The 25,574-nt window shown below is 43.4% G+C and overlaps 1 protein-coding gene across 1 annotated transcript in view; it reads right to left on the reverse strand.

Moving 5' to 3' along the window:
* The window catches only part of CLCN6 (chloride voltage-gated channel 6), a 1,280,196-nt gene that overhangs the window by 210,565 nt on the left and 1,044,057 nt on the right, over window positions 1-25,574 (reverse strand). Inside the window, exon 22 of the mRNA XM_044075232.1 lies at window positions 2,897-3,022. Coding sequence (XP_043931167.1) covers window positions 2,897-3,022 — 126 coding nt within the window. The remainder of the gene's footprint in view (window positions 1-2,896; window positions 3,023-25,574) is intronic.

A 25,574-nucleotide genomic window follows, 5' to 3' on the forward strand; every position in this document is an offset into this window, starting at 1 on the left:
ATGGTTTTGCAAAGAAACAGAAGTTCATATAGGACTGGGTCGCAGTGGCAGAGCAGATAGCGTTGTCACTGCACAGCAAGAGGTTCCCCAGTTTGATTCTCAGCTGGGTTGCCCTTTATGTAGGTTCATAGGTAGATAATAAGCTATTGGCCCAAGGGGCCTACGTAAGCCTAGCCAACAAGGTTCCCTGGCTTACGCCACCCAAGAAAGTTATTTTCCTGTGCCACTGTCGAGCAGAGACACAGAAGTGATCCCCGGGGTGTATTTCATATTTCCCATCCACTCATCAAGATTTTCTTGAAGAGTGCTAATGAAGAACTTTGCTTGACATAGATGGGTAGCCTGTTCCAGAGTATGGGACGTCCCTGGGACAGGAATCTATCCCTCAAGCATGTCCTGTTTATTGTGGTGACAAGGTGTATGTCCCTAGAGCATGTAGCTCGGAGGGATTGGGATTTCTTTAGGTGTAGCATGTCCAACAGCTCTGGGTTTGACATAGCTTTATATGTTAGGTAGAGATCACCTTGGAGTAGGCGATATGCTACGGAGTAAAGCTGGAGTTTTTTGAGGCGGTCAGTGTAGGGCATTTGTTTGAGGCCAGTAATCCTCTTTGTGAGGTACTTCTGTGGCCTTTCCAGCTGCTGCAGATGTCTTGTGAGGTACATTCCAAAAGGGGTGTTGTACTCTATAATGGGTCTAATGAGTGTCGAGTAGAGGGGAACAATGATCTCTTTTTTCCTGCTTGAGAACCCTTTTATGATGAGGTGTGCCATGTAGAAGGACTTCCTGACTACTGTGGCGATGTGACTATCAAAGGAGAGACTACTGTCCACCTGGGTCCCAAGGTCTCTCATCACGCATTCAGTGTTAAGTAGATTGCTGCCTATGGTAGTTCATGGGTACAGAGGTTTTACCAAAGGGGATGACACTGCACTTTTTGGCATTGAGCTTGAGGCCATGGCTCTGACACCAGCATCTGTCTCAGCGAGGCCCTTCTGTAGGATGTCTACATCATTTGGGGACTTGACTATGGCTCCTAGTTTGCAGTCATCTGCGAACTTCGTTAGCCAGAGGCCTTCTGTGTTAGCCTGTACTTCAGAGAAGTAGATACCAAACGGGAGAGGTCCCAGGATGGAACCCTGTGGTACTCCACTTGTCACTGCTTTGAGGTCAGATTTGGAGTCTGCAACTTTTACAATCTGGGTTCTGTCAGTGAGCCAGTTGGCAACCCATCTTGTGACGTAGGGATTTATACCTAGTTTAGTGAGTTTAGCTATAATTCCAGAATGGGGGATGGTGTTGAAAGCCTTGGCGAGATCAAGATAGGCTGTGTGAACCCCCTTACCCTCATCTACGGCATTGGTGACTGCCTCAAAGAAGTCGATCAGGTTCAGGAGGCATGATCTGCCTTCATGTCCTCCCTCAGTTTGCATGCGTTTCCTCCAGGTGCTGCAGTTTCCTCCCACATTCCAATGACAGGTATTGGGTGGCATGGACATTTGATTGGCCACAGTTGTGAGTGTGCATGCTAGTGTGTAGTGTGGAACAACAACTGAGGCAGGATTAGGCACTCGGCAGTGTAAAGCTTGGCTCTAGATGACTGGCACTGTTGAAGTGACACCCTGACCCCATGTGCAAAAATGTGAAAAGGGATTGTGGACGGATGGACTGGCTCTTTCATGGCTTGAAAAATGGGACATGGGTCACTTTGGGGCAGCTGGTAGGCCACTAAGTATAAGGAGAATTGTACTAATCTAGCAAGATAGCTGAAGGATATAAGGCCTTTAATTTTTTTGGTTAATAGTCGCTGAGCAATATGCTTAGATATTTATGCATAATAAAGGGGAAATGTATTCAGTGATGGGTCTGATAAGGGAAATTAACTGTGACAGATAAACGGATTTCCAGACTATGGTGGAAATATGATGACTGAATGAGAGAGAGCTGTCAACATAAGTATGCAGGTCTCTTATGACAGGATCTGTTTGAAGAAATGCACCACTTAAAACATATGAGGTGGGAGCAGCTCTTTTGCTAAACACTACTGCGGTGTACTTCGTTACATTTAGTATGATACTGTTTATCAGTACATCGGGTACAGTCTCATGCTAAAGGTAAAAAGTGTAGCATAGTAGCGTTTTGCAAAAAAAAACAATGACTATTAAGCAGCCTCTTGGAAACTCAGTGGACCCATCTGTTCTATCCACAGACAAGAGACCACTGGCCATTCACTCCCCTGGGAGGAGAGAGTTGCGTACTTCATTCACTCATTCTCTGAAAGGGTGGGAGTTTTTATTAATGGCTTCTAATATCCACTATATGGTGATTCTGTATATTATGCACTCCTGAAGATGTTTCCTATGTAGTGACCCAAACTGCTATCCTCTCCTCAGGATGGGTGAGCTGACATTGGTTACTCACTTTCATTCTTCCCCCCAACCAATCCCTTCAGCACCCATGTTGCTACTTGAATATGGGACACCTGGTGTGGAGTCAGGTCTTTATCCCTCTATGTCACAGTGCTAGGAAGCTTTTCACTGCATTTATTGAAATGCATATCATATGGAACGGAGTACTGCATTTACTGAAATACAAAAAGTAAGGAAGCAAGTAAACAAACAGAATCATGGAAGGAGAAAAAAACTAGAGCACGGGGTGCTATCCTACATTAACTATAATCATGAGTTTATCACTGTTACATGTTTGACATTATATCTCTGTAAATCAGGTTTATTTAAAAACACAGTACACAAAACAAAAAAATAAAACATAACTATGAACACAAGAAGAGCAGATAGAAAGAAAATATACACTGAACACCTCTAATATAGAAAAGGAAAGAACAAATGCCTCCTAGGATTAACAGGAATAAAAAACATCTACAATCTACACTTACCTCACCCACAGCATTGACGACAGGTAAATGTCTCAGTCCCATAGTGCGAAACAGATTAAAAACATGAGATACAGGAGTATTTGGAGAAACTGTATATGGACAAGGGTTCATGTAAGGTGCAACATCCTGGGCAGAGAAAACAGACAGAAAATATATCAATGCTTGTTTTAGAGACAGGCAAAGGTGCACAGAGTAAGCAACTTGATTAGACACTACAAGCCAAAAATTCTGAATTAGAACGCAGTTAAATATATCAAAGTACACACACTCAAGCACTTATACAAAAATGGAAGCAAGACAAGACAGTCAGCCATATATCTACTATTGTCAGAAGTTAAAGACAGCAATTGTTTATCTATTTTTCTATTAATCTATTGCATTTTTGAGGCCCTGGATTCCTCTGGTGAGGAACCTCTGTAGTCCCTCCAGCTGCTGCATGTGCTTTGTGAGGTACATGCCGAATGAGGCACTGTACTCAATTATGGGCCTTATAAGGGAGGACAAGACCCCTATAGACAAGGCCCCTGACTGACAACTAACCGTGACTTTCTCCTTATCCAGTCTGGTGAGAGGTATATCTCTGTGTCACAGAATGGAGTCTTCTATGACTAATATGTTGGGGTTAAGGTTAAGCCTCAGTGGCTATGAGAAACAGGTGTGTGGACTGTGTGTGGTATGTGGTGTGGAGAGCTGTGGAGATCACGTATGTTTTTGCCTCTGAGGTCTCCTTTGTTTGAGTACATACAAATGTCATACATAAATCAAACTTACTGTCTGGCAGATTCATTGAAAACTCCACCCCTCTGTCCCCCCATCAGTAAATCAGGACATCCTCAGTACCTACACTCTTCCCCTTATATCTAGGGAAGAGGTCATCACTGCTCTCTCAAAGGCAAAAAATACAGCCTCCATGGGACCTGATAACATCCCAGGCAGGAACTTGCAGCACCACTAGGTATCCTATTCAACCAAAGCCTGAGTACCGGCTTTGTCCCAGCCGAGTGGAGGACAGCTACTGTCATCCCTTTGCACAAAGGTGGAGCATCCACCAATCCAGGAAATTATAGGCCCATTAGCCTAACTAGCCTGATCTGCAAGGCCATGGAGTGGATTATTACTAACCTCATTAACAAGGACATTGGCAACCTCCAAAAATTTGATCCCACACACTTTGGTCTTGTCAAGCGGAGGTCATGTCTGTTAAATTTGGTCAACTTCTTTGAGACAGTCAACAAACCCAAGGACAGTGGACACTGCCTACCTTGACCTGGCCAAAGCCTTCAATATTATTCCCCACTCAGGTATAATAGATAAACTCTCAAAACTAGGCATCAATCCATATGTTACCAGATGGGTAGCAAACTGGCTCACTGAAAGAACCCACTTAGTCAAAATAGGGGAAGCCACCTCAAGCAGTAGACCCGTAACAAGCAGTGTACTTCAGGGATCAGTCTTGGGGCCCCTGTTGTTTGGGATATACTTTTCTGAGGTGCAGGTCAAAACCAGTGAGCTATGGCTGACCAAGTTTGCAGATGACTGCAAGCTGGGTGCTGTCATCAATTCCCCTAGTGATGTGGACATCATCCAAGAGGGGCTCTCCCAAACAAATGACTGGTGTCAGAAACATGGCCTCAAATTGAATGCCAAAAAGTCCATCATCATCCCCTTTGGGGAAAGTGATGTCCCCACAAATTATCACATTAATAATAAGGTCCTAAGCACATAATCAGTTGTGAGGGACTTGGATACCTAGGTTGATAGCAGACTGACTTTTGACCACCATATTGCCTCCACTGTACGGAAAGCTTTCTACATGGCCCACCTCATTAGTAAGGGTATCTCATCCAGGGACAAAGTGGTCATAACATCCCTGTATTCTTCCCTTACAAGACCTGTTATTGAGTACAATGCCCCTTTCAGCATGTACCTCACAAAGCACATGCAGCAGCTGAAGAGACCACAGAGGTTCCTCACCAGGAGAATCCAGGGCCTCAAACATCTACACTACACAGAGAGGCTAAAGGCCCTGTCCCTCTACTCAATCTCCTACAGGCTCCTCAGAGGTGACCTCTCTCTGGCATACAAAGCAATCTCAGACCCTGCCTTGATGGGACTGCTGTATATCTGCAAGTCAGGCTCCACTCGAGTAATCCACATGCACAACCTCAACCTGGTCTGAGACATCAACAGGACTTGTTGTTGAGCGAGATTTGTGTCCCAGAGACTCCCCCTTTTGTGGAATAGACTCCCTTTCCACATCAAGCAGAGTACCTCATTAACCCTTTTTAAGTGCAACCTGGATAACTGGATGGGGAACAGAAAATACACCCCTGGGATTCCATCTATATCCCTGCTGGACAGTGGCATCAGGTGCTGACTTGTTTGAACATGGGCTAAATTCTTGGTTAGGCTTGTAAGGGCTTCAGGACCAATAGCCTAGTGACTTCCTATGATCCTATGTTATATGTACTCATTTCTTACCTTCATTTCAGAACTCTCACTTGCTCTTCTAAATACATCTCCAATGTACATATTTCAACCAAAAGCTTATTGAGCTGCCAAACTATACAAAGAAATACTAAGTACAGAGCTGAGTGAGTAACTGACTGCTTTATTGATGCTTCAAAGTGGCATTGTTTGTGATCACGATGGTTTACAGATGGCTCCAGAGTGAATGAAAGACTGCAAAGACAGACAATGCAATTTTCATTTTAATGAAGTACATTCCCAGTCAAGTCAAATGATTTAAAAAACTCCCTCTAAAGTCCTGCCATTTAAGAATTACTGCATTTATCCTTTAATATCAACTAAAAAATACAAGTTCCAACAAAAGCTTAACAAAATTACAAAAAAAAAAATTACAAAGAAACAAAATGGAAACTATGTGAGAAACTTGCCAAACATCCTAGCAGTAATACTTGGTGAACTGAAGACTAAATGGCCATAGCACATGTCCACACTGGACATATTTTAGGGTCAAATAGTGGAAGCAGCTACATGCTTAGTGGGGTGGTCTTTGGTACCTGCATTTTGAAATGCACAATTCACCACCTGATGCAAAAGATAGCAGTTATCAATAATATCAGAGATGCTTTGCTCAGCAACTGTAAAACATTTCCCTATTTGGAGCAAAAGAAACAAACACCTATTCTATATTCTTAAACTGAAACACTCATTTCAGGTACAACCTGAGCTGGAGGTACAGTTCTAGGAGTGGTGAACAGTAGTTTCTTCTCTGATGTCTGCTCTAAAAGAAAACAGAAACCTGGACAGAATGGTTTAAGGACAATTTTTGACACCACCTTCTGAAGGAAATGGGTCAGATAAAACAGCCAGTTTGGCCTTGAAAAATATCAAATATGGTTCCCTACAGATAAGGTCCTGAAGCTTCATGATCCTGCAATAGGAAGTAATGGCCAACAAGAAAAGCATCTTCCAAGACACAATAGACTTGGGCGGTGTTCAGGTAAGCTGGACTATTATGAAATTCAAGTCCTGAAAGGAGGAAAGATATGCAGACTACTTTAATTAACTTAGTCCACAGCTTGGCCCTCCACAATGTTACAAAGGATAAAAAATACTGGATGCAAGGAACCCAACCATAGAAAAACTGATACTCAACCTATACAGATATCTGGCATAGGTAAAAAGCTCTTCTGTTCTGATGAACTCTGGTGACAAAGGACACTTACATGTCCATTTGGAGAGAGGCTTAAACTATACAGTTTGTAGACCACTCTTGCTGCTTCCAAAAGAAATTAATTTTTGCGGCAGGACAACTTCTGAACTATGTTTTGGCACTGGCTTGAAAATGTCCTTCAAACCTTATTTCCAGCTTAGAATTTCTCTCGAGGGGCTTTAGTGTCAGCATTTATAAGGCATCAATAAGGGCTACTTCAATATCATCAGGATATGCCATCTGAGAACAGAGCTAGACAACAAATCTGAAGACCATGCCAGGTGCAGTGAGCTGAACCATAAGCAAACTAAGTTCTAACCACTCCTTAATTAATTTCAATTTTCAGTTTTATTTTAAGATTTGTATCACTTTCAAGAAGGATAGCTGAGATTTCAGTCATTTGATTTGGATGTTTATGATTGCTCTCTGATGGTTACTGATGTAAAACAAACAACTCAAACTAGGGTACTGGATGTACACACTGCAATTCTTGTGTAGTCACATACAGCTCCTATGTTGTGGCTTTGGCAACCACAAATGTTTCTGGCTGTATTTTCATTCAGATGCATCATCCCTAGGTCTGCTCTATGGCACCTGTACAAATTAGATATAATTTACACTGTCTTCTGGACGGAAGTTACTATCTGGGTAATGCCATTCAATGTATCCTATAAATGAGAGATCGCAGGAGTGGTAACCCAAATGTAAAGATGTTTAATTATAATCAAAGCACAGATTTGTAAGTTATTTTATTTAATTTATTGACATTTATTTACAAAGAAACTCCAACTGGGCAATGGTAGCCATTTTCAGTGGAGGCTAAGTAGAAAAGCTCCAGTTAAGTAACACGTAAGAGGAAGAATTAATCAGTTTAATATAGTTGCTAAAGGAAATTTAAAACAATGATTTACTGGCACGGACATATAAATTTCTACAGGAAAAAACAGACAATGATTATCTGGCAAAGATATAACAGAGTAGCAGGACATTGGAATTAATGAATTCCAGGAAACGTTGGGCAAGTGTATTGGTACATGTGTAGTTTTCACAGTTAATGGAGGGGTAGTTAGTCGCCCAGTATGAGAGTGTTAGGTTGGACCCTAATATTCTCCAGCTTGCTTAGGAATATAGAGTGTGAGTCTTAGGACATGGTTGGGGACCTACAGCAGGCTACAACCTGAATTGCTGTCTTACCCAATGTTAGCTGCACATGAAGTATCTCTAATGCGTTATGCTGGGCTACCAGTCTGGAGGTGTGTGCATCCTTTACGAACATGGAAACACCACTCCCTTTGGAGCTTTGGTCCAAGTTCTGGGTCCGAAAGGTATGGAATGAGTTATAGCGTGGCAGTGCAGGGGTGCTTTCTGCTGCCTTGAACCAGGTCTCTGTTACAGCACAAATGTCGATGTTCTCCATTTTAAGGAGTGCTTCGAGCTAGTGCATTTTGAGATTTAGACTTCTAGCATTGAGTAGCATGACCCACAGATTGCATTTGTTTGTAGCTGTTACGGTGGTAATTTGGTCTTTGGACCACCACCTAAAAAGGCACTATAGGGGTGGCAAGAGCCTTGGCCAGTATCCGGAAGCCCAGGGTTGAAAGATACAGGCCATCTCTGGCAAAGCATTGAGGTCTGTCAATCATGTCATCCCAGGCAGACAGATACTGGATCCCCTTAGAATGACACCAGAAACTAAGCCAATTGTTGAAATCAGTCATTTTCTGCTTCTACTGTGGTATCATTCTGGGTGACGGTAGGATGCTGCTCAGGGCTAGGGTCATACTCACCTTGGCTACATAATCCGAGAGCTCATCCATGTCTCTTTTCATGTAGTCCAGGGAGGTATGTCTCAGGTCATTCACACCCATATGTACAATGACACAGTCATATTTTTACCTGTTGTTGAGGGACCTGAATGCATGCGTTATGTGGTGGATCCTGTTACCTGAGAGGGAGCTGACTGTTACTTTCTCCTTATTCAACCTAGTGAGTGGGACATCAGTGTGCCTCACTATCGAGTCACCTATGACTAGTGTGTTGGGCATGCTATTTTGTCTTAGGGGCTTTGAGTGGCACACTGTTTAGGAGAGTTATGTGTCTCGTGATTAGTGTTGTGTTGTGGTGGTCGAGTGCATTCCTGCCTTGGAGGTCTCTGCTGTTTGGGTATATTTTTGACAGCCTCCCTGAAGGTGGGTGTGTGGTTTGTGTTTTTATGTGAAGCCAGTGCTGGTGTGTGTTCTGGAGGTGTTGATTCCAGCTGCATTTCAAATACCAATGGAATTTCTCATATGGAGGTGTACCAAAGGCACCATCAAAATGCCTCCTGCCACGTACTCTAGCAGCCTCAGATATTCTCTGGCTATAATCTTTTCCTTTTTTGGGATAAAATGATAGACAAATCTGACAGCATCGCCAATTTGTCCTGAAGAAGGAATGCTCTGCACTGAGTAGTGGCCAGACTTGCTATCCAGAAAGATCTCTTTCTGAGAAGGAATGAGTGAGAATTTAGGATCATAGGAAGTTACTAGGCTATTGGCCCTGAGGCCCTTATAAGCCTAGCCAAGAGTTTAGCCTATGTTTAGACAAGTCAGCACCCGATGCCCTTGTCCAGTAGGGACACAGGTAGAATTCCCTGGGATGTATTTTCTATTTCCCATCCAGTTATCCAGGTTGTGCTTAAAAAGGGGTAAAGTACTTTGCTTGACATGGACAGGGAGTCTATTCCACAGACGGTGGTGTCTCTGGGACACAAATCTGTCCTGACAACACGTCCTACTGATGTCACAGACCAGGTTGAAGCCGCACATGCAGGTTACTCGAGTGGAGCTTGACTTGTGGATATGCAGCAGTCTCATCCAGACGGGTCCAAGATCCCCTTGTATGCCAGACACAGGTCATCTCTGAGGCGTCTGTATGAAAGTGAGTAGAGGGATATGGCTTTGAGCCTATCTGTGTATGGTAGATTTTTTGAGGCCCTTGGATTCTCCTGGTGAGGAACCTCTGTTGTTTCTCCGGTTGCTGCATGTGCTTTGCGAGGTACATGCTGAACAGGGCGTTGTACTCAATAATGGACCTTATAAGGGAAGAATACAGGGATGTTATGACCGCCTTGTCCCTGGATGAGATGCCCTTACTTATGAGGTGGGCCATGTAGAAAGCTTTCTATACAACAGAATCAGTATGGTGGTCAACAGTCAGGTTGCTATCAACCTGGGTGCTCAAATCCCTCACGAATGGTTGTGCGCTTAGAACGTTATTAATGTGATAATTTTTGGGGATGTCACTCTCCTCAAAGGGGATGATGATGCATTTTTTGGTATTCAGCTTGAGGCCAAATTTCTGGCAACAGTGATTTATTTGTGTGAGATCCTCTTGGAGGATGTCCACATGACTAGGGGAATTGATGACACCAACCAGCTTGCAGTCATTTGCAAACTTGGTCAGCCACAGCCCACTGGTTTTGGCCTGCACCTCAGAAAAGTTTATCCCAAATAACAGAGGCCCCAAGACTGAACCCTGGGGTGCACTGCTTGTTATGGGTCTAATGCTTCAGGTGGCTTCCCCCATTCTGACAAGGTGGGTTGTATCAGTGAGCCAGTTAGCTACCCATCTGGTAACATACAGATTGATGCCCAGTTGAGAGAGTATCTATTATGCCCGAGTGGGGAATAGTGTCGAAGGCTTTGGCCAGATCAAGGTAGGTGGTGCAGACCGTCTTCCCGTCGTCCATGGATGTGGTGACTATCAAAAAAGTTTACCAAATTTAACAGACTAACAACCAGTTCTGTGAAGCACCTCAGAGTAACATTCTTAGCATTTAAGGCAGCCTGGTAGGCCTTCTGATAAAATAAGGCAGTCATCTTGGTAGGAAAATATATGAATGCCCTTTATGCTGCAAAAAGCTAGCACTGGAGCTAGACATTGTACAAATACTCCGGGCACAGTGGAAAAGCCTAAGGTCAAAGCATTAATCTGATGATGGTCTCCCCTACTGCAAATAAGAATCTTCTGTGCATTCTGCTTATAGGGATGTGAAGGTGAACATCCATCAAATTCAGGGATGCCATGAAGGCTGCTTATGGCATCAGCGTTAATAGTGTTGTAGGGTAAGCATGACAAATTTTGGTACTTTTGGAAATTGGTTTACATGGGAGAGGTCTAAGATGCGTCTCCAAAGACCCTCTTTTCTTTTGACCAGAAACATTTTGGAGTAAATGCCTGTGCCTTCCTCCTGCAAAGGAACTCTTTCCATGGTCATTGTCTCTCCACATAACTCTAATAATCTGAATGATGAACTGAGTCTGGTCTCTCTGAACTGGTGGAATACCTTTGAACTGAGACCTCTCTAAAACTGAAGAATGTATCATTTTTTTTTATAATACTTAGCACTCATGTCCTGAACGACTATTTCCAATTGTTTTTATAAAGGCAGGCAAGAACTCTTCAGGTTTTGGAAGGGGGGGGGGGTCTTGGTGTGGGCAGCCAGGAAGAGTCAAGGCTGATCCCTGGGGGTTCAGTCCCAGAGCGCTCCTGTGCTTCTCTTTGTTTTGCTTTCTACTCCTTTCTGCACCCCCCTTGTCAGATCTGGTGGGTTCTTGTCTCATGTTTGAAGGCCATGCCTTGGCTGGAAAATTCCTGCTTTACCTAGGCACAAATGTTGGAAAAATCTGTGTAAATGACTGGGTAGTCCTACTTTCTCATCTAGATTCTTGTACATCTCTTGAGTAGGGAGTACACAGAGGAAATCTTTACTTAATGGGGCATTTAGGATCCTTGACGTCACATTGTCTGGGAGGGAGGAATATTCAACCAGGCATGTCTGGTAATGACTGACACAGTGCAGCTGCCCTGACAGATACAATCACAGCACCACAGCCTACATTTCTTAATGCATTTGGCTACCTGGTAAAAGAGATCACATAGATCCAACAACTTTTGTTTCACATCTTTATTGTCAAGTCCCTGCTACTTTGGTCCTCATATACTCAAACAGGGTCTGTTGCTAAGAAAGCATGCAAGACTGGCAGTTTAAAGCCCTGAAAGCCAAGGGAGCAGCAATCTATACTTTCTTCCCACATCAAGAGGTCTGCTCACTTTGTCATTTGAGATGTGCTTCCTTGTAGGAGCTGAAACTGCTCCCTTGCTAGCATCCAGACACCACATCTAGACCAGCTGCAGGGTTTCTATAAAGGTACTTGTGAGATTCCTTGACCCTACAAAACTGGTCAGACTTCCAGGAAATAGGAGGAAGGGAGTCAGGCTCCAGGTATGCATTCTGAAAACCATTCTCCAGGACTTCTTGCACTGGAGGCACAGCTAATAGCCTATATTCAGGAAAACTCCATGAAGGCCCAATATTTCTGCTAGGCCTCAAAGTACTTCCTAGAATCCCCCTGAAAGGCCTCATTCATTCTGTGGACCGTATCCCCAAAGGAAAAGTGCTCTGATGGAGAGAGAACAGATCAAGGTATCCTTGGTGTCTGTGTTTGGGGTCTCAGTGGATGGGTTAGTTTATCAGCTTCAGAGTCAGAGGAAGCAGAATGTACTTCAGCAGGATACACTGTTCCCCTTATTAGAAGGGATTTCTGATACCAGTACCATATCTGGCTGAGTACTCTTAGATTTCAGGTAAGATATAAGAGTTTCACACAGCTGAACTGGAGTATCAAAACATGAAGCCCAAACTGGTACTGGATTGAGGCATTTCCTAACTTTCATTTTCCTGGATCAACTATGCTTGAAAACAGCTGCAATTCAGGCCTTGGGTCTTGGTGAGGAACTGAAACCTCAATACAGTCACTGTGAACCTACTCGCATACAAATATTCTGAGAATTCCACACTCCCCTTCCAAAATATAGAATATGGGCATCAGCTGCAAAAGGATCTCTGTCTGTCAATGGTAACTTCGACATGTTGATCCAAGAGAACATGCCAGAAACCAAAAGTACTGATGTCTGCATACCTGCATACCAGAAGCCTTGGACACAACAGATTTTGTGATAAGGGGCGCTGTGAAGCTTCATAGGTGTTTACGACCACAAGGGCCTTTTTAAGCCTAGCCACCCAGCCCAAATCTCTGACAAGTTGTGAAACCCTTGATAAGTGTAAGCATGGGCCTGAGAGATGAACCATTTACAAGTTACCTGTTTGCATTAGAGACATAGGTGCCAAACCAGGGATGAATTTCCGGTTTCCCATCCAATTGTCCAAGCTGCACTTAAATTGGGTTAGGGAGGAACTCTGTTTTCACATGGATGGGAAGCCTGTTCCTGAGATGAGGTAGTCTCTGGGACACATACCTATTTCTCCAACAGGTCCTATTTATACCACAGGCAAGGTTTAAGTCTATAGAATGGGTAATTCTGGTAATGTTTGTTTTGTGGATCTGCAGGAAGCCCATAAGAGTGGGGTTTGACAATGTCCTGTATACCAGGCATAGATCTCTCCTTAAAAGCCTGCAAGAGACATAATACAGGGATAGGGCCTTGAGGTGGTCTGCACAGGACATATTACTTAAGTATTCTTTTAGAAAGGATCCTCTGTGGACGTTCCGGTTGTTGGATATGCCTTGTTAGGTACATACTAAAGGGGGCATTGTACTCAATGATAGATCTGACGAATGCCGAATACAGTGGAACAATGACTTCCCTGGACTCAGATGCCATACCTTTGTTTATAAGTTTCGCAACACAGAATGATTTCCTCACCACTGTATACATGTGATGATCAAAGACTAGATTACTATCTATGTGTCTCCCTAAGTCCCTGACTACTGGGGTCAACTCTAAGGGGTGTGTTGTCAATATGATAGTTACCAGGGATGGATGACTTCACAAAGGATACTATTATGCATTTCTTGGCATTTAGTTTTAGTCCATGGCTCTGACACCAGTTGTGTGTCTGTATCAGTCTCTCCTGGAGAACATTTGTGTCAGTATAAGATTTAATGAAAGTTCCTAATTTGCAATCATCTGCAAATCTAGTCAGCCAGAAACCACTGACATTTGCCTTGACTTCTGAGAAGTAAATGCCAAAAAGGAGAGGTCAAGGACTGATTCCTGAGGGACTCCACCTGTGACTGGCCTCTTTGTAGAGGTGGACTCCCCAATTCTAACTTCCTGGGTACTGTCTGTGAGCCAGCTGGCTATCCACCGGGTGACATATGGGTTTGTACCTAACCTCCTGAGTTTGTCAACAATGCCAGAGTGGGGTATTGTGTCAAATGCCTTGGCCAGGTCAAGGTAGGCAGTGTGAATGATTTTGCCCTTGTCCATTGCTTTGGTGACCTTTTCAAAGAAGTCCACCAGGTTGAGTAGGCATGATTGGGTTGAGTCCAGTGTCTGGAGGTTTACTATAGCCCTACTGATCATCTCCATAATAATTCTTTCCATGGCTTTACGTTTAAGACTAGTGAGACTTATGCATCTATAGTTTCCAGGGTCAGTAGATGGCCCGCCTTTGTGAACAGGGATGACTGTTGCCTTTCTCCATTCATGAGGCATGAAGCCTGTTTGGAAGCTAAAGTTAAATAGTAATTCCAGACACTCTGATAGGTCATGTTTCATGCTATTTAGAAGGCATCCTGGGATACTGTCCGGGCCCACTGATGTAGTGTTCTTGGTCTTAGAGAGAGCATTAAAGACCTATCCCCTAGTGATAGTAGGGGAAGTTATACATGAGGATATTTCCTGAGGGAGGGTATAGGGGGAGAGAGAGAGAAGTAAAGATGGAGCTGAATTTATCAGCCAGGAGATTTGCTATATCTTCTGAATCAGTATAAGTGGCTCCATTTACAATGAGCTCTGCACACAACTGTGTATTGCCTTTGAGGTTGTGGGCATAGCTAAAGAATGTTTTGTGGTTGTCCTTGGCCTGGGAGGCCAAACTTACTTCAAATTTGGCTTTGGTAGACTTTATTTGTCCTCTGAGTTGATTGTTTAGTTTGACGAGAGTGCTTTTATCCTGCTGGGTACTGCACCTCTTAACTTTTGCCATGATTTTCTTCCTTCTGTTATACATCCAATCAATTTTGTGATTCTACCAGGGTGGCTTGTTTTTTGAGTTACTTCTGTACTTCTTCCTGGTGGGTACAGCTGCCTCTATGCAGCTGTTAACATGCTTGTACAGGGCTTCTGGGAACAGTTATGCACATGCAATATCCCATATTTCCATCTTTACCCAATAAAAGACAAAAGAATAAAAAATTAGCTTAAAAAGGCCATTATTTTATGTGAGATACACATCAACAGCACTAAATCCCACTTTGCTCACCCGATCACCCACTCAACAGGACCGTCCAGAAGGTAAAGAAGCACAAGATCAATTAAGCAGATTCAGCCACAAGGAACGCAACTTTTGTTCAAGATTGATACAGAAGTTTTATATATAAAAAAAAAACATTCATTTTACAAAACTTTCTGGTTATAAAACCTGCAGCATTGAAACAGTTCAATACATGGACCCTACGCTCCTCTAATGCAACCTCCAACATCAAAATCTGCAGAAAGTCCCTGACTTTGCCTGAAAGTGCTGCCCTTACCATACAACTTGCGATTTTCTGGTAAATCAAAGAAGATTTTGGTCAGTGAATAATACCACACATAGGTGTTCTCTGCTTCTTATTCTTCAAAAAATGCATAAAGATGCGAAAGCTGTTAGTGTATTAGCTTTCTGCATGGTGAAAAAAGCTAGCAGCAGTACATGATTTGCCTCATTCTGTTTCTCCTGATTGGCTCCCTTTGCTCCAGGAGCAGTTACTTGACTGGCTCTTACAGTGCAATGCAGATTGGCTATAATTGCCAAAAAAAAAAGTTTCTCAGTAGCTCAAGTGTGTTAATGCAGTTAGTTCTGAAGAAGAACACATGCAGTGCAGAGTTTGAATCCACAGACTGTTAATGGGAATTGCAGTTGGCATAATGATTAAGGTGTACGTCTATTAAAAGGCAATCTCTGCTTGACTTACAAAGTCATGTCTGACCCAGTCCTGTTACAAATCTTACACCTAATGAAATCCCAATCCTTCCGCACCACACGCTCCAGGGACCTCAACCTCATTACCACAATTAACAGAACATGCTGGAGGGACAGGTTCATAACCCAGAGACTGCCCATACTCTGGAAAAGACTTCCACACTTGTCAAGCAGAGCACCTCACTAGCCCTTTTCAAGAGAAATCTTGATGAGTGGATGAGGAAATAGAAAGTTGACCCTGGGGATCATTACAGTAGCTCTGCTTGATAGAGACACCAGGAACTAATGGTGGCATGATGTCAGTGCCCTTCTATGGGCTAGGCTTATAAACGCTCCAGGGCCGTTGGCCTAGTACACACCTATGAACCAATATAAGAGCCAGTCAAAAAGCACAAAGTGGAGCCACCACTGTTCAAAGCGGAACAGTGGGCTAATTCAATCACAGACGCGGAGCGTTCTGCACAATATGGAGCACTTGGCTGCAGTGACTGATGTAGGTCATGTCTTTTTGTTTCCTTGAACTTCTCACTCTTCTCAGGTTAATTTTTAGGAGGAAGCCTCCCAGAGGTCTTTTAGAATGCTAAAGTGGCTTATGCCCCCTTTTCGGTGGCAAAGTCCTGGTGGGATCTTTGATAGGATTGTCCTCAGTGTAAACTCTGTGTAGTGGGAAAGTACAGTTGTGTACACTTACCATAAATGTAGATGTTCGAGTGTATTCACTGTTGCAGTCATTACCTGTGGGTTATCCCTGCTGTGGTAGCCCTCGGCTGGCCCGAATACCAGAGTCAATGTTTTTCTGCGTCGGCTGCTGTCGCCTGTAGTCTGACGTCAGGTCATCAGTGCTATAAAGCAAGGCAGCCGACACCATTACATCAGTTTTTCTTGCCCTAACCCATCAGAAGCACATGGAAATATGGTAAAGTGGTCCTGGTGGCAAAAAGCCACCGTGGGAAGCTTATGTTCCCTAGGGAAAGAGAATATAAGGGGGAAGGAGGGAGGGAAACTAGGACTGCAACAGTGAATACACTCAAACATCTACATTTATGTTAAGTGTACACAACTGTATAATGTTCTTCGTGTTTCACTGTTGCAGTCATCACCTGTGGGAGGATTCCCAAAGCTGAGGAGAGAGGTGGCAGGATTAGTTAGAGCCCTAGGCATGGGTCAGCAAACCCTGCCCTAGCCTTACAGAAAAGAGGTAGGTGGTAATGCTTTGTAAAGGTATGGACAGAGGTCCAGGTGGCAGCTTCCAAAATGTCCCTGGTGGAAAGTCCTCTGAAGAATGCTGTGGAAGTGGAGGCTGCCTTAGTGGAATGGGTATGAATAGACTTAGGGGGTGGTTTCCCATGTAGTCTGTAGCAGAAATGGATACAGTGTGATATCCATTTGGAAATGATTTGCTTGGAAATGGGCTTCCCCTCTGCCCCTGGGGCAAAGCTGACAAGAAGCTGGTCTGTTTTTCTAAAGGGTTTAGTATGGTCCAGGTAGTATCCAAGTTGTCTGTGCACGTCTAGTGAGTGCAGAATTCTTTCACCCTTGTTTTGAGGGTTAGGAAAGAAGGTGGGTAGATATATGGCCTGGTTAAGGGTCACATCAGATACCACTTTGGGCATAAAGGAGGGGTTAGTCCTCAGGAAGGCTCTGTCTGCATGGAAAATGATGAATGGCTCAACGGCCATGAGTGCCTGAAGTTCTGAAACCCTTCTGGCTGAGGTGATAGCTAGTAGGAAAGCAGTCTTCCAGGAGAGGTATTTCAATTCTGCTGAAGCAGCAGGTTCGAATGGTGATAAGGTTAGTTTTTCTAAAACATAATTCAGGTCCCAGGCTGGCATGGGTGGCCTTCTGTGAGGTCTGAAATTAGAAGCCTCTCTGAGGAATTGTTTAATCAAAGGATGAGAGAAGAGGGGCTGGTCTGTTTAGAAATGATCCAAAATGGCTGAGGGAAGGATTTTAATAAAAGAGAAGGAGAGGTCACTATAGAGTAACTCAGCTAGGTAGTCCAGGCTAAGAGGAATGGAAGGTTATGAGGTACTGCCCCCTCCGGACTGGCTCCAGGAACAGAATCTTTTCCATTTCCCTACGCAAGATATTCTGGTGCTGGGCCTTCTGGCCTCTGTGATAATGTCTAGAACCTGTTTGGTTAACAGGGACCCCTTGTTTGCTTTTAAAGTATTAACCATGCTGACAGTTTGACAGTCTGCAAGTCTGGGTGCAGCAACCCCCCCCCCCCCCCCCATACACACACACACACACACCTGGGTCAAGAGGTCTGAGATCAGGGGAAGCTGCCTGGGAGGCTGTAATTTCAGGCTGTGCAGTAAAGTGTACAAATGCTGTCTGGGCCAGTATGGAACAATGAGGATGGCCTTTGGTCTTTCCTTCCTTATCTTGATCAGTACCTTGGGAATAAGAGGCAGAGGAGGGAATGTGTACACAAAGCAGGAGTTCCAGGGCAAGGTCAAGGCATCCAACTTCCATGCTAGGTGGTGATACTCCCTGGTACAGAATTTTTTTAGCTGGTGGTTGAGGTGCGAAGCAAAGAGATCCACCTCCGCAGTTCCCCATTCCTGAATGACTTGCAAAAAGATTTTTCTGTGGAGCTGCCATTCGTGGGTGTCCAGTAAACTTCTGCTTAGGTGGTCTGCCAGGGTGGTGTTGATCCCTAGTAGGTATTGGGCAATTAGGTGTAATCCCATGGAGGAAGCTGTCAACCACAGGTTCATGGGTAGCCTGCACAGAGGGTAAGATTGGGTCCCTCTCTGTTTGTTGATATACCACATTACTGTGGTGTCTGTTTTGATAAGGAGAACCCCTGGTCTGACATGGGGTTTGAAGGATGTCATAGCCTTTAGTACTACCATCATTTCCTTCTGATTGATGTGTAAGGGAAAGTGCTGGGCATCCAAAAGACGTTGGGTGCACCTGCCTGCTAGGTGAGCATCCCAAGCAATGTCTGAGGCGACGGTGGTGATGGTCTGGCCGGTAGGGCAGAGGAGTTCTTGGCACAGGCCCCTGCCCACCAGAGAAACTCAGCCCTTATACATGGGATCAGAGGGAGAGAGGTCTCTAGAGACAAAGTGCTGACACCAAAGGTTCTTTAGACACCACTGAAGTTTCCTCAAGTTAGGAGGGTTTTGACAAAGAGAAGGTCCTGGAGCAGCTTTTCTTTCCACTCAGCCTGAATGAGGCAGTCGTCCACATAAGGGTAAATTTGTATATTCCTCAGTCTGCAAAATGCTATGGCCGGGGCTAAGCATTTGGTGACTACTCTGGGTGCAGTAGATAAGCCAAAGGGTAGCGCAGAGAAGTGAAAGTGTTGTGAGCCTGCTCTGAAACGCAGGCATTTCCTGCACAATTACCTGATGGGGATGTGGAGGTAGGTATCTTTTAGGTCTATGGTCACTAGCCAGGCCTTTTTTGTCAGCATAGGCAGCAGCTGCTGCAAAGTTGCATTTTGAATTTGGGGACGACCAGGGAGGTGTTCAGAATGTATAGATCCAGGATGGGGAGCCAAGTGCCCTCTTTTCTGGGAACAAGGAATAGTCTGGAATAAAAGCCTTTGCCTGTTTGATCTGAAGGGACAGGTTCTACTGCCCCATGGGATATGAGAGTTTGGACCTGTTTCAATGCCTCCATTCACTGATTTGGAGGTAAGTCTGGGTACCTTCTTCGAATTGGGAGTTCATTGAAAGAGAATTTGTATCCCTGAAAAATGGTGTTTAAGACCCACTGGTCCTTTGTTACAGAAAGCCAATTTTCTTTGCAGAGGGAAAGCCTTCCTCCTAGCTTTTGGTGAGTGAAAGGTGGGCAGAGGGGGGAAAGGGAGTCATTGAGAGTTTTTGCCATAGAAGGGTGGCTTAGAACTCCCTGCCTTTGAGGTGGAAGTGGTCCACTGTTTGGCTCTCTTCTACCCTGGGATAGGGGCCTGGGTGGTCTGTCCCTGCAGGGCTTACCTTGGTCCTGTCTGCTAGGTGCAGGGAAGGACCAGTGCTTAGAGGGAAAGTTCCTGCTGAACCTGGGAGATTGAACCTGAAAGAAATATTTTACCGTTTGCATAGATTTTGCTTTGTCTTCCATCTTTTTAAGCGCCTCTTCGGCTTTTGCTCCAAACAAGCGGTCCTTATCCCGGGGTGCATCAATTAGTTCAGACTTGAAATGATCAGGGAGAGGTTGTTCCTTCGACCATGCATATCACCTAATGACAGATCCTGACACTGCTGCCCTGCATGAGGCTTCTACAGCATCATATCCACAGTGTAATGAGTGTATGGCCACTTGACAAGTAGAGTGCGTTAAATCTGCTAACTCTTTTGAATTGACAAAGACAGGAAAGGTTGAAATCTTTTGTTTTAATAGTTCCAAAGTGTGTTATTGATATTTTAACATATGGAACGGACAGCTGAGTGCTCTGATAGCTAAGGTTGCAGAAGTGTATACTTTTTTACCTCATCTGTCCAGAGCTCTGGAATCCTCGTCAGAAGGAACAGGATTCTTGGCAGAACTAGTCTTAGCTCCTTTGGGTCCTTATGTAATGACCTCTGGGTCTGCAGCAGGCTTTCTATACAGGTATTTTTGAGAATCTGGTACTCTGTAATACCTGTCAGGCTTACTGGGAGCAGGTGGGAGGGCGTCAGGGGCTAAGCTGGATTCATGGAAAACATCATCCACCACTTCTAAAACAGGGGGAATGGCCAGGGGTCTGTGCTGGGGCAGGTCCAGAAACTCTCCAAGTCTTTTCTTAGACTGGGGGAAATCCTGTGAGACTCCCATTGGAAATGTTCCCTGAGGGTGTGAAGGGTTTCACCAAAGGAAAGGTCTTCTGGTGGGGGAGGCAGAAGGAATGGATTCCTCTGCATCTGAATCCTCATAAGCAGTCAGAGGTTGTTGTTCCTCTTCAAAATCTGAATAGTCTTCAGAATCCTGTTCTGTCATAATTTCTGGAGAAGGGTGTCTTTTACTTTTAGAAGGTGTGACCTGACTACTCCTGTTAAAGGAGATGAGATCTTCCATCATTTTAAGCATTTGTGCTTGGGGTGGTGGAGCAGGTGCAAGATGGTAGCTAGAGGCAGATTTTCTAGGAGTGGCCTGGCTTCTAGGCCTAAGAGTATCCATTGGTCTGAGAGAAATGGTAGTCGGATGAGAAGACGTTGGGTTTTGTCTAGATTCTGTAGTGTGAGAGGCCTCCTCGGAAGCTGGTGCCTGCGTCGCAGCTCTGGACCCAACCAAGGCAGAGACAGCCAAAGGCTGGGAAGACAAAAAAAAAGATTTCTGTAGCATACCGGACTCCAAAAGGGTCTCGGTAACGGCCTGCATAGATATCGAATTGGGCAGCAGGGGCTGCGAAAGCGCCTCACTAAATTCCAGAGAACTGATGACTTGCTTAGCGGTAGAGTTGTCGGAAGGCTTAGCCTTGTGTGGTCTGTCTCTATCTTTATCTCTGAGTTTTTTTGGAATATCCATGGATTGTTGGCTGACGATACCATTTCGGAATGCGAACATGGAAGACGAAAATACCCATCTACAATAAGAGCTCTATGGTGAATGGTTCTCATGTTAAAGAGGGCACAGAACCGGAAGTGGGGACGTCATGGTCTGGGCCTAAAAAAGTGACGCAGTATGAATGGAAGTCTCGGTGTGGGATCGGCTTTCCACAGGTGAGACAACTGTTAACTTTTTCGGACATCGGTTAGTGCAAGAAAAAAGGATCCCCAACAGGGTATTTAGCTTTAGACGTTTTCAGCTGAAATTCAAACTCTGGTCGCGACCGACCGGCACACTTGTGAACTGCTTCTGCTACAGGCTCCACAGCAAGAAAGATTGATGTAATGGCGTCGGCTGCCTTGCTTTATAGCACTGATGACCTGACGTCAGACTACAGGCGACAGCAGTCGACGCAGAAAAACACTGACTCTGGTATTCGGGTCAGACAAGGGCTACCACAGCAGGGATAACCCACAGGTGATGACTGCAACAGTGAAACACAAAGAACATCAACCGTCTACATCCTGCACCAGGCAGAGAAAAAAAAACATATTTAATTGTTGTAATACTTAAGCAGTACCTGCTTACAACACTATAAACAATTACTGACCATAGCTGCAAACTCTTCTAAATTAAGTTCTGAGTCAGACATTAGCAACATCAGACAGTGAAAAACAAAGAAAAGAAATCTATAGAGTACTTATCTATCCCAGAAGACTTTTTTGTTTGCTAACCAACAAACTACACGTGGTGCAAGATATACAAATAACAAACTCAACATCATGGCAAGAATATCTGAAGATAGTGTCGCCCATGCATTTTTTATATTGCACATCTGTACTTTCACCAGAATATGCACAGCAGTGAAACCCTGAGGTAGGGAAGCACCCAAGCACCTACAAAGTGAAGGATGAAAAAAAACAAAGTGACCGTTATAAAATTAACCAACTTTATTACCAATAAAAATAATAAATTTGTGCATGAGTTTATTATTTTTATGAGTAATAAAGTTGGTTAATTTGATACCAGTCACCTTGTTTTTCATATTCTCTACCACCTTGCACTCTGGTAGTGTTGGAATTTGGTTTTGTGCAGAGTACGTTACCTTATTTTATTACTTTGATCACCTGTTCAAGAACTTTCCAATGATATATAACAAGTGGTCTACTTCATAACATTGAAATTTCATACCAGTGAATTTCATAACATTGAGACCAAAACATCTAAATCCCAAAACACTGAAAACTCAGAACATTTAAAGTGTGTTTCATAACATTGAAAACTACAATGCATATGTAAATAACATCCTCTCCACCTATAACAACATCTAATTAACAAACACACTTTCTACTACGTTTCTGCAGGGGGCAAGTCACCCTGCACCCCACCCCCCGTAAATTAAATATACAAACTACAAGATCGTACTACAGTGGAAAAAAGATCACAATCACCATACACTGAGGTTAGGAAATTAACTTCTTTCCACAGCAGTGCAATCTTAGAGTTGGTATATTTAATTTACGGGGGGGGGGGGGCCCACATGGAGGGTGCAGGAGGGCTTGCCCCCTGCAGAAACATAGTAGAACGTATGTTTGTTAGTTAGGTGCTGTTGTAGGTGGAGGGGATCTTATTTATTTGTGCACTGTACTTTTCAATATTATGAAGCACACTTTCAATGTTCTGAGTTTTCAATGTTTTGGGTTTTCAGTATTTTGAATTTTTGATGCTATGGTCTCAATGTTATGAAGTAGACCCATAACAAGAGGGGACAGCTTTTTGCTGTTTTGTGATTTTGACACATCTATGCAAATTATACATATACAGTAAACTCTCAGTTAACCAGAACTCAAGCAACCGGCACTCTCAAGCAACCAGCAAAAAAATATCGAAGAAATATAGTATAATTTTCATGTGTTGCACTTTCTGACCCCCCCCCCCCCCGCAGAAATATACCTTACGTTTTTAGAGTTTTAAAAAGGAAGATAGGAATAAATTCCCTCTCTCCCCAACCTGAGAATAAGTCAAACCAAACAAATAGTATAGGATACAGCATTAGGCCTATTTTAATAGTAACTCTCAAGCAACCAGAAACTACAGTTATCCGGCATCTACCAACCCCCAGTTTACTGTAATAATTTTACATTTTGTTTAAATTTTATTATCCTTTGTTGACCAGGTTAGTCTGACTAGGCTAGTAGCTTCTTTTCAGAGGAAACCCGGGGTGGTATTTATGCTACTAGGGGAAATCTGGCCAGGGCATAATGGAACTCCTACTCATCTGTAGAGGTTACATAATTTTTCCAAATTCTTAGCACATCTGTGGCTAGGAGGAACACGCAAGTCACAATACAGAGTAAGGATATGAGAAATACACTGTAAGACTACGGTCTAAAATGAAAACGCTATTAAACAGAAATGCTGTATGGGACAATGTGGTTATATCTTTAGGTCTAAGAGCAACAGACATGAGAGCTTTGATTTTGTTGAGATAAGAGACATTTTGTGACATTATTTCTGAGACAGTTGAGGGGATGGAACAATTTTAGAGGGCTGTGAAGACAAAGCTAACATATTTCCAAGGAACAATTTTGTATTTTCTGCTCAGAACAGGGAGCTGAAGAAAATGCATTTGTGCAATTCAAGACTGATGTTGAAAAAGAAATTTTGAAGGCTTTAAAAAAAATGCATGTCAGAATGCATATGGCATTGCGAAAGTTACTGATAACAGAGGGATATGGACTGAGGATGGGAATGTATTATTTTCTTAAAAAAATGGAAAATGGTAAAATTACACATACTCCAAGTGCTATTAATGTTGACGGTATAGGGGCCCTGAGATACTACTGGGACCAACAAAAACTTTTTTTCTTTGTGGTTCAGAACAGCACTTGGTTGGGCAATGTGATAAGAGAATGTGTTTACAATGTGAAGAGACAGACATAAACCAAAAGACTGCACTGCAGAATAATGGTAAAAAGAACATTTTGAATGGATTGTGAGGAATACGAAGTAAATATAAGGGAGGTGGAAAAAGATCAGAATAAGAGTGGAAGTGAGAGTACTGCTGATAATGAACAAGGCCAAGACACTAATGAAGAGGAATCAGAAAATAAATATGAAATAGAAGGAAATTTAAAAGTAGTAGGAGTTAAAATACAGAGGGTAGTTAACTCTGTAAGGGTAGACCTAGGGGGTTACAGAAGTGAAGAACGTGAGGATGGACAGAATAACAGATGACAGCAAGTGAAGGGCACAAATTCAGCAGAAGCAGATATTTGTCTGGTAGGCACAACATTTATTAATTCAGAAAAAAAAGAACAGTATGGGAAATTACAGGGAAGAAAAGCAATGTGGAATTTAGGCGTGGATAGATGTTCGGGCATAGTGGTATTATGCAAAAAAGATACATTTAAACAAAAATAGATAATTTTATTGTTAAACAGGGAGAGGATCAATAGTGAACATTACAAATACTAAAGATGTGTCAATCAAAAAAATTTGTGTATGCATTTACTATATGCATATATCTATCTATATATACGTACATATACACACACACAAATATATTTACACACACATTTACATACACACAAACACACACGCACACACACACACACACACACACACACACACACACACACACACACACACACACTATTTTATACAGATATATATATATATATATATATATAGTGGAAGAAATTCATACAGGTTACAATTATGTACACCCCAATGTAACCTTTTTGAATTAGGGACAGCCCTGACATGGTGCTTTTGCACAAAGACATACAGCACTATATTGCATAGTCTCTGTATTTGTGCTTCTTGCCAACAAAAGCCATGTGTTCTCTTCCCCCAGAACTATCTCAAGGAAGAAATCTACATGCTAGGCCATTCACAGAATTGTTCGGCTGTGTAGATCAGCACTGCTATTCCTTGCTCATTGGGGCTGTGAACACAGCCAAAAGGCAATGTTCATCCATTGTGGCAGGGTTAAGTACGAGGGAGTATATGGTAAGTTAGTGTTAGGAGATGTGTGTGTGAATGTACGCGAGGGGCTGCATGTGTGAGTATATGGTAAGTTAGTGTTAGGAGATGTGTGTGTAAATGTATGCGAGGGGCTTCATGTGTGAGTATATAGTAAGTTAGCGTTAGGAGATGTGTGTGTGAATGTATGCGAGGGGCTGCATGTGTGAGTGTGCATCTGCCTGGGAGGCAGCAGTGGGGGGAGGGCAGTAAGGTATGACGTTAGGTATGCGTGCGCACGTGTGTGTGTATGAATGGTTGAATGTGTGACGGAATGTCTTTTGGTGGGGAAGGCCTGTTGTGTGCATGTGTCTGTGTGAGTCTATTGGGGGGGGGGGCTGTCATACCTTCACACACCCCTAGACTAATGAGCAGACCTTGCAGAAAGTGGGTGAGTGTAGCCACTAGCAAATAACTCCTAAAATTTGAGCACGAGCGATATTCAGACAGAAGGGTTCAAGGGGTGGGGGAACAACTAAACATGACGGATGATACTTTCTTACTAATGTAAAAGCACATAA

The sequence above is a fragment of the Protopterus annectens genome, chromosome 1.part1 (genome assembly GCF_019279795.1).
Source record: "Protopterus annectens isolate FY-2018-M chromosome 1.part1, PAN1.0, whole genome shotgun sequence".
NCBI classification, from domain to species: domain Eukaryota; kingdom Metazoa; phylum Chordata; order Ceratodontiformes; family Protopteridae; genus Protopterus; species Protopterus annectens.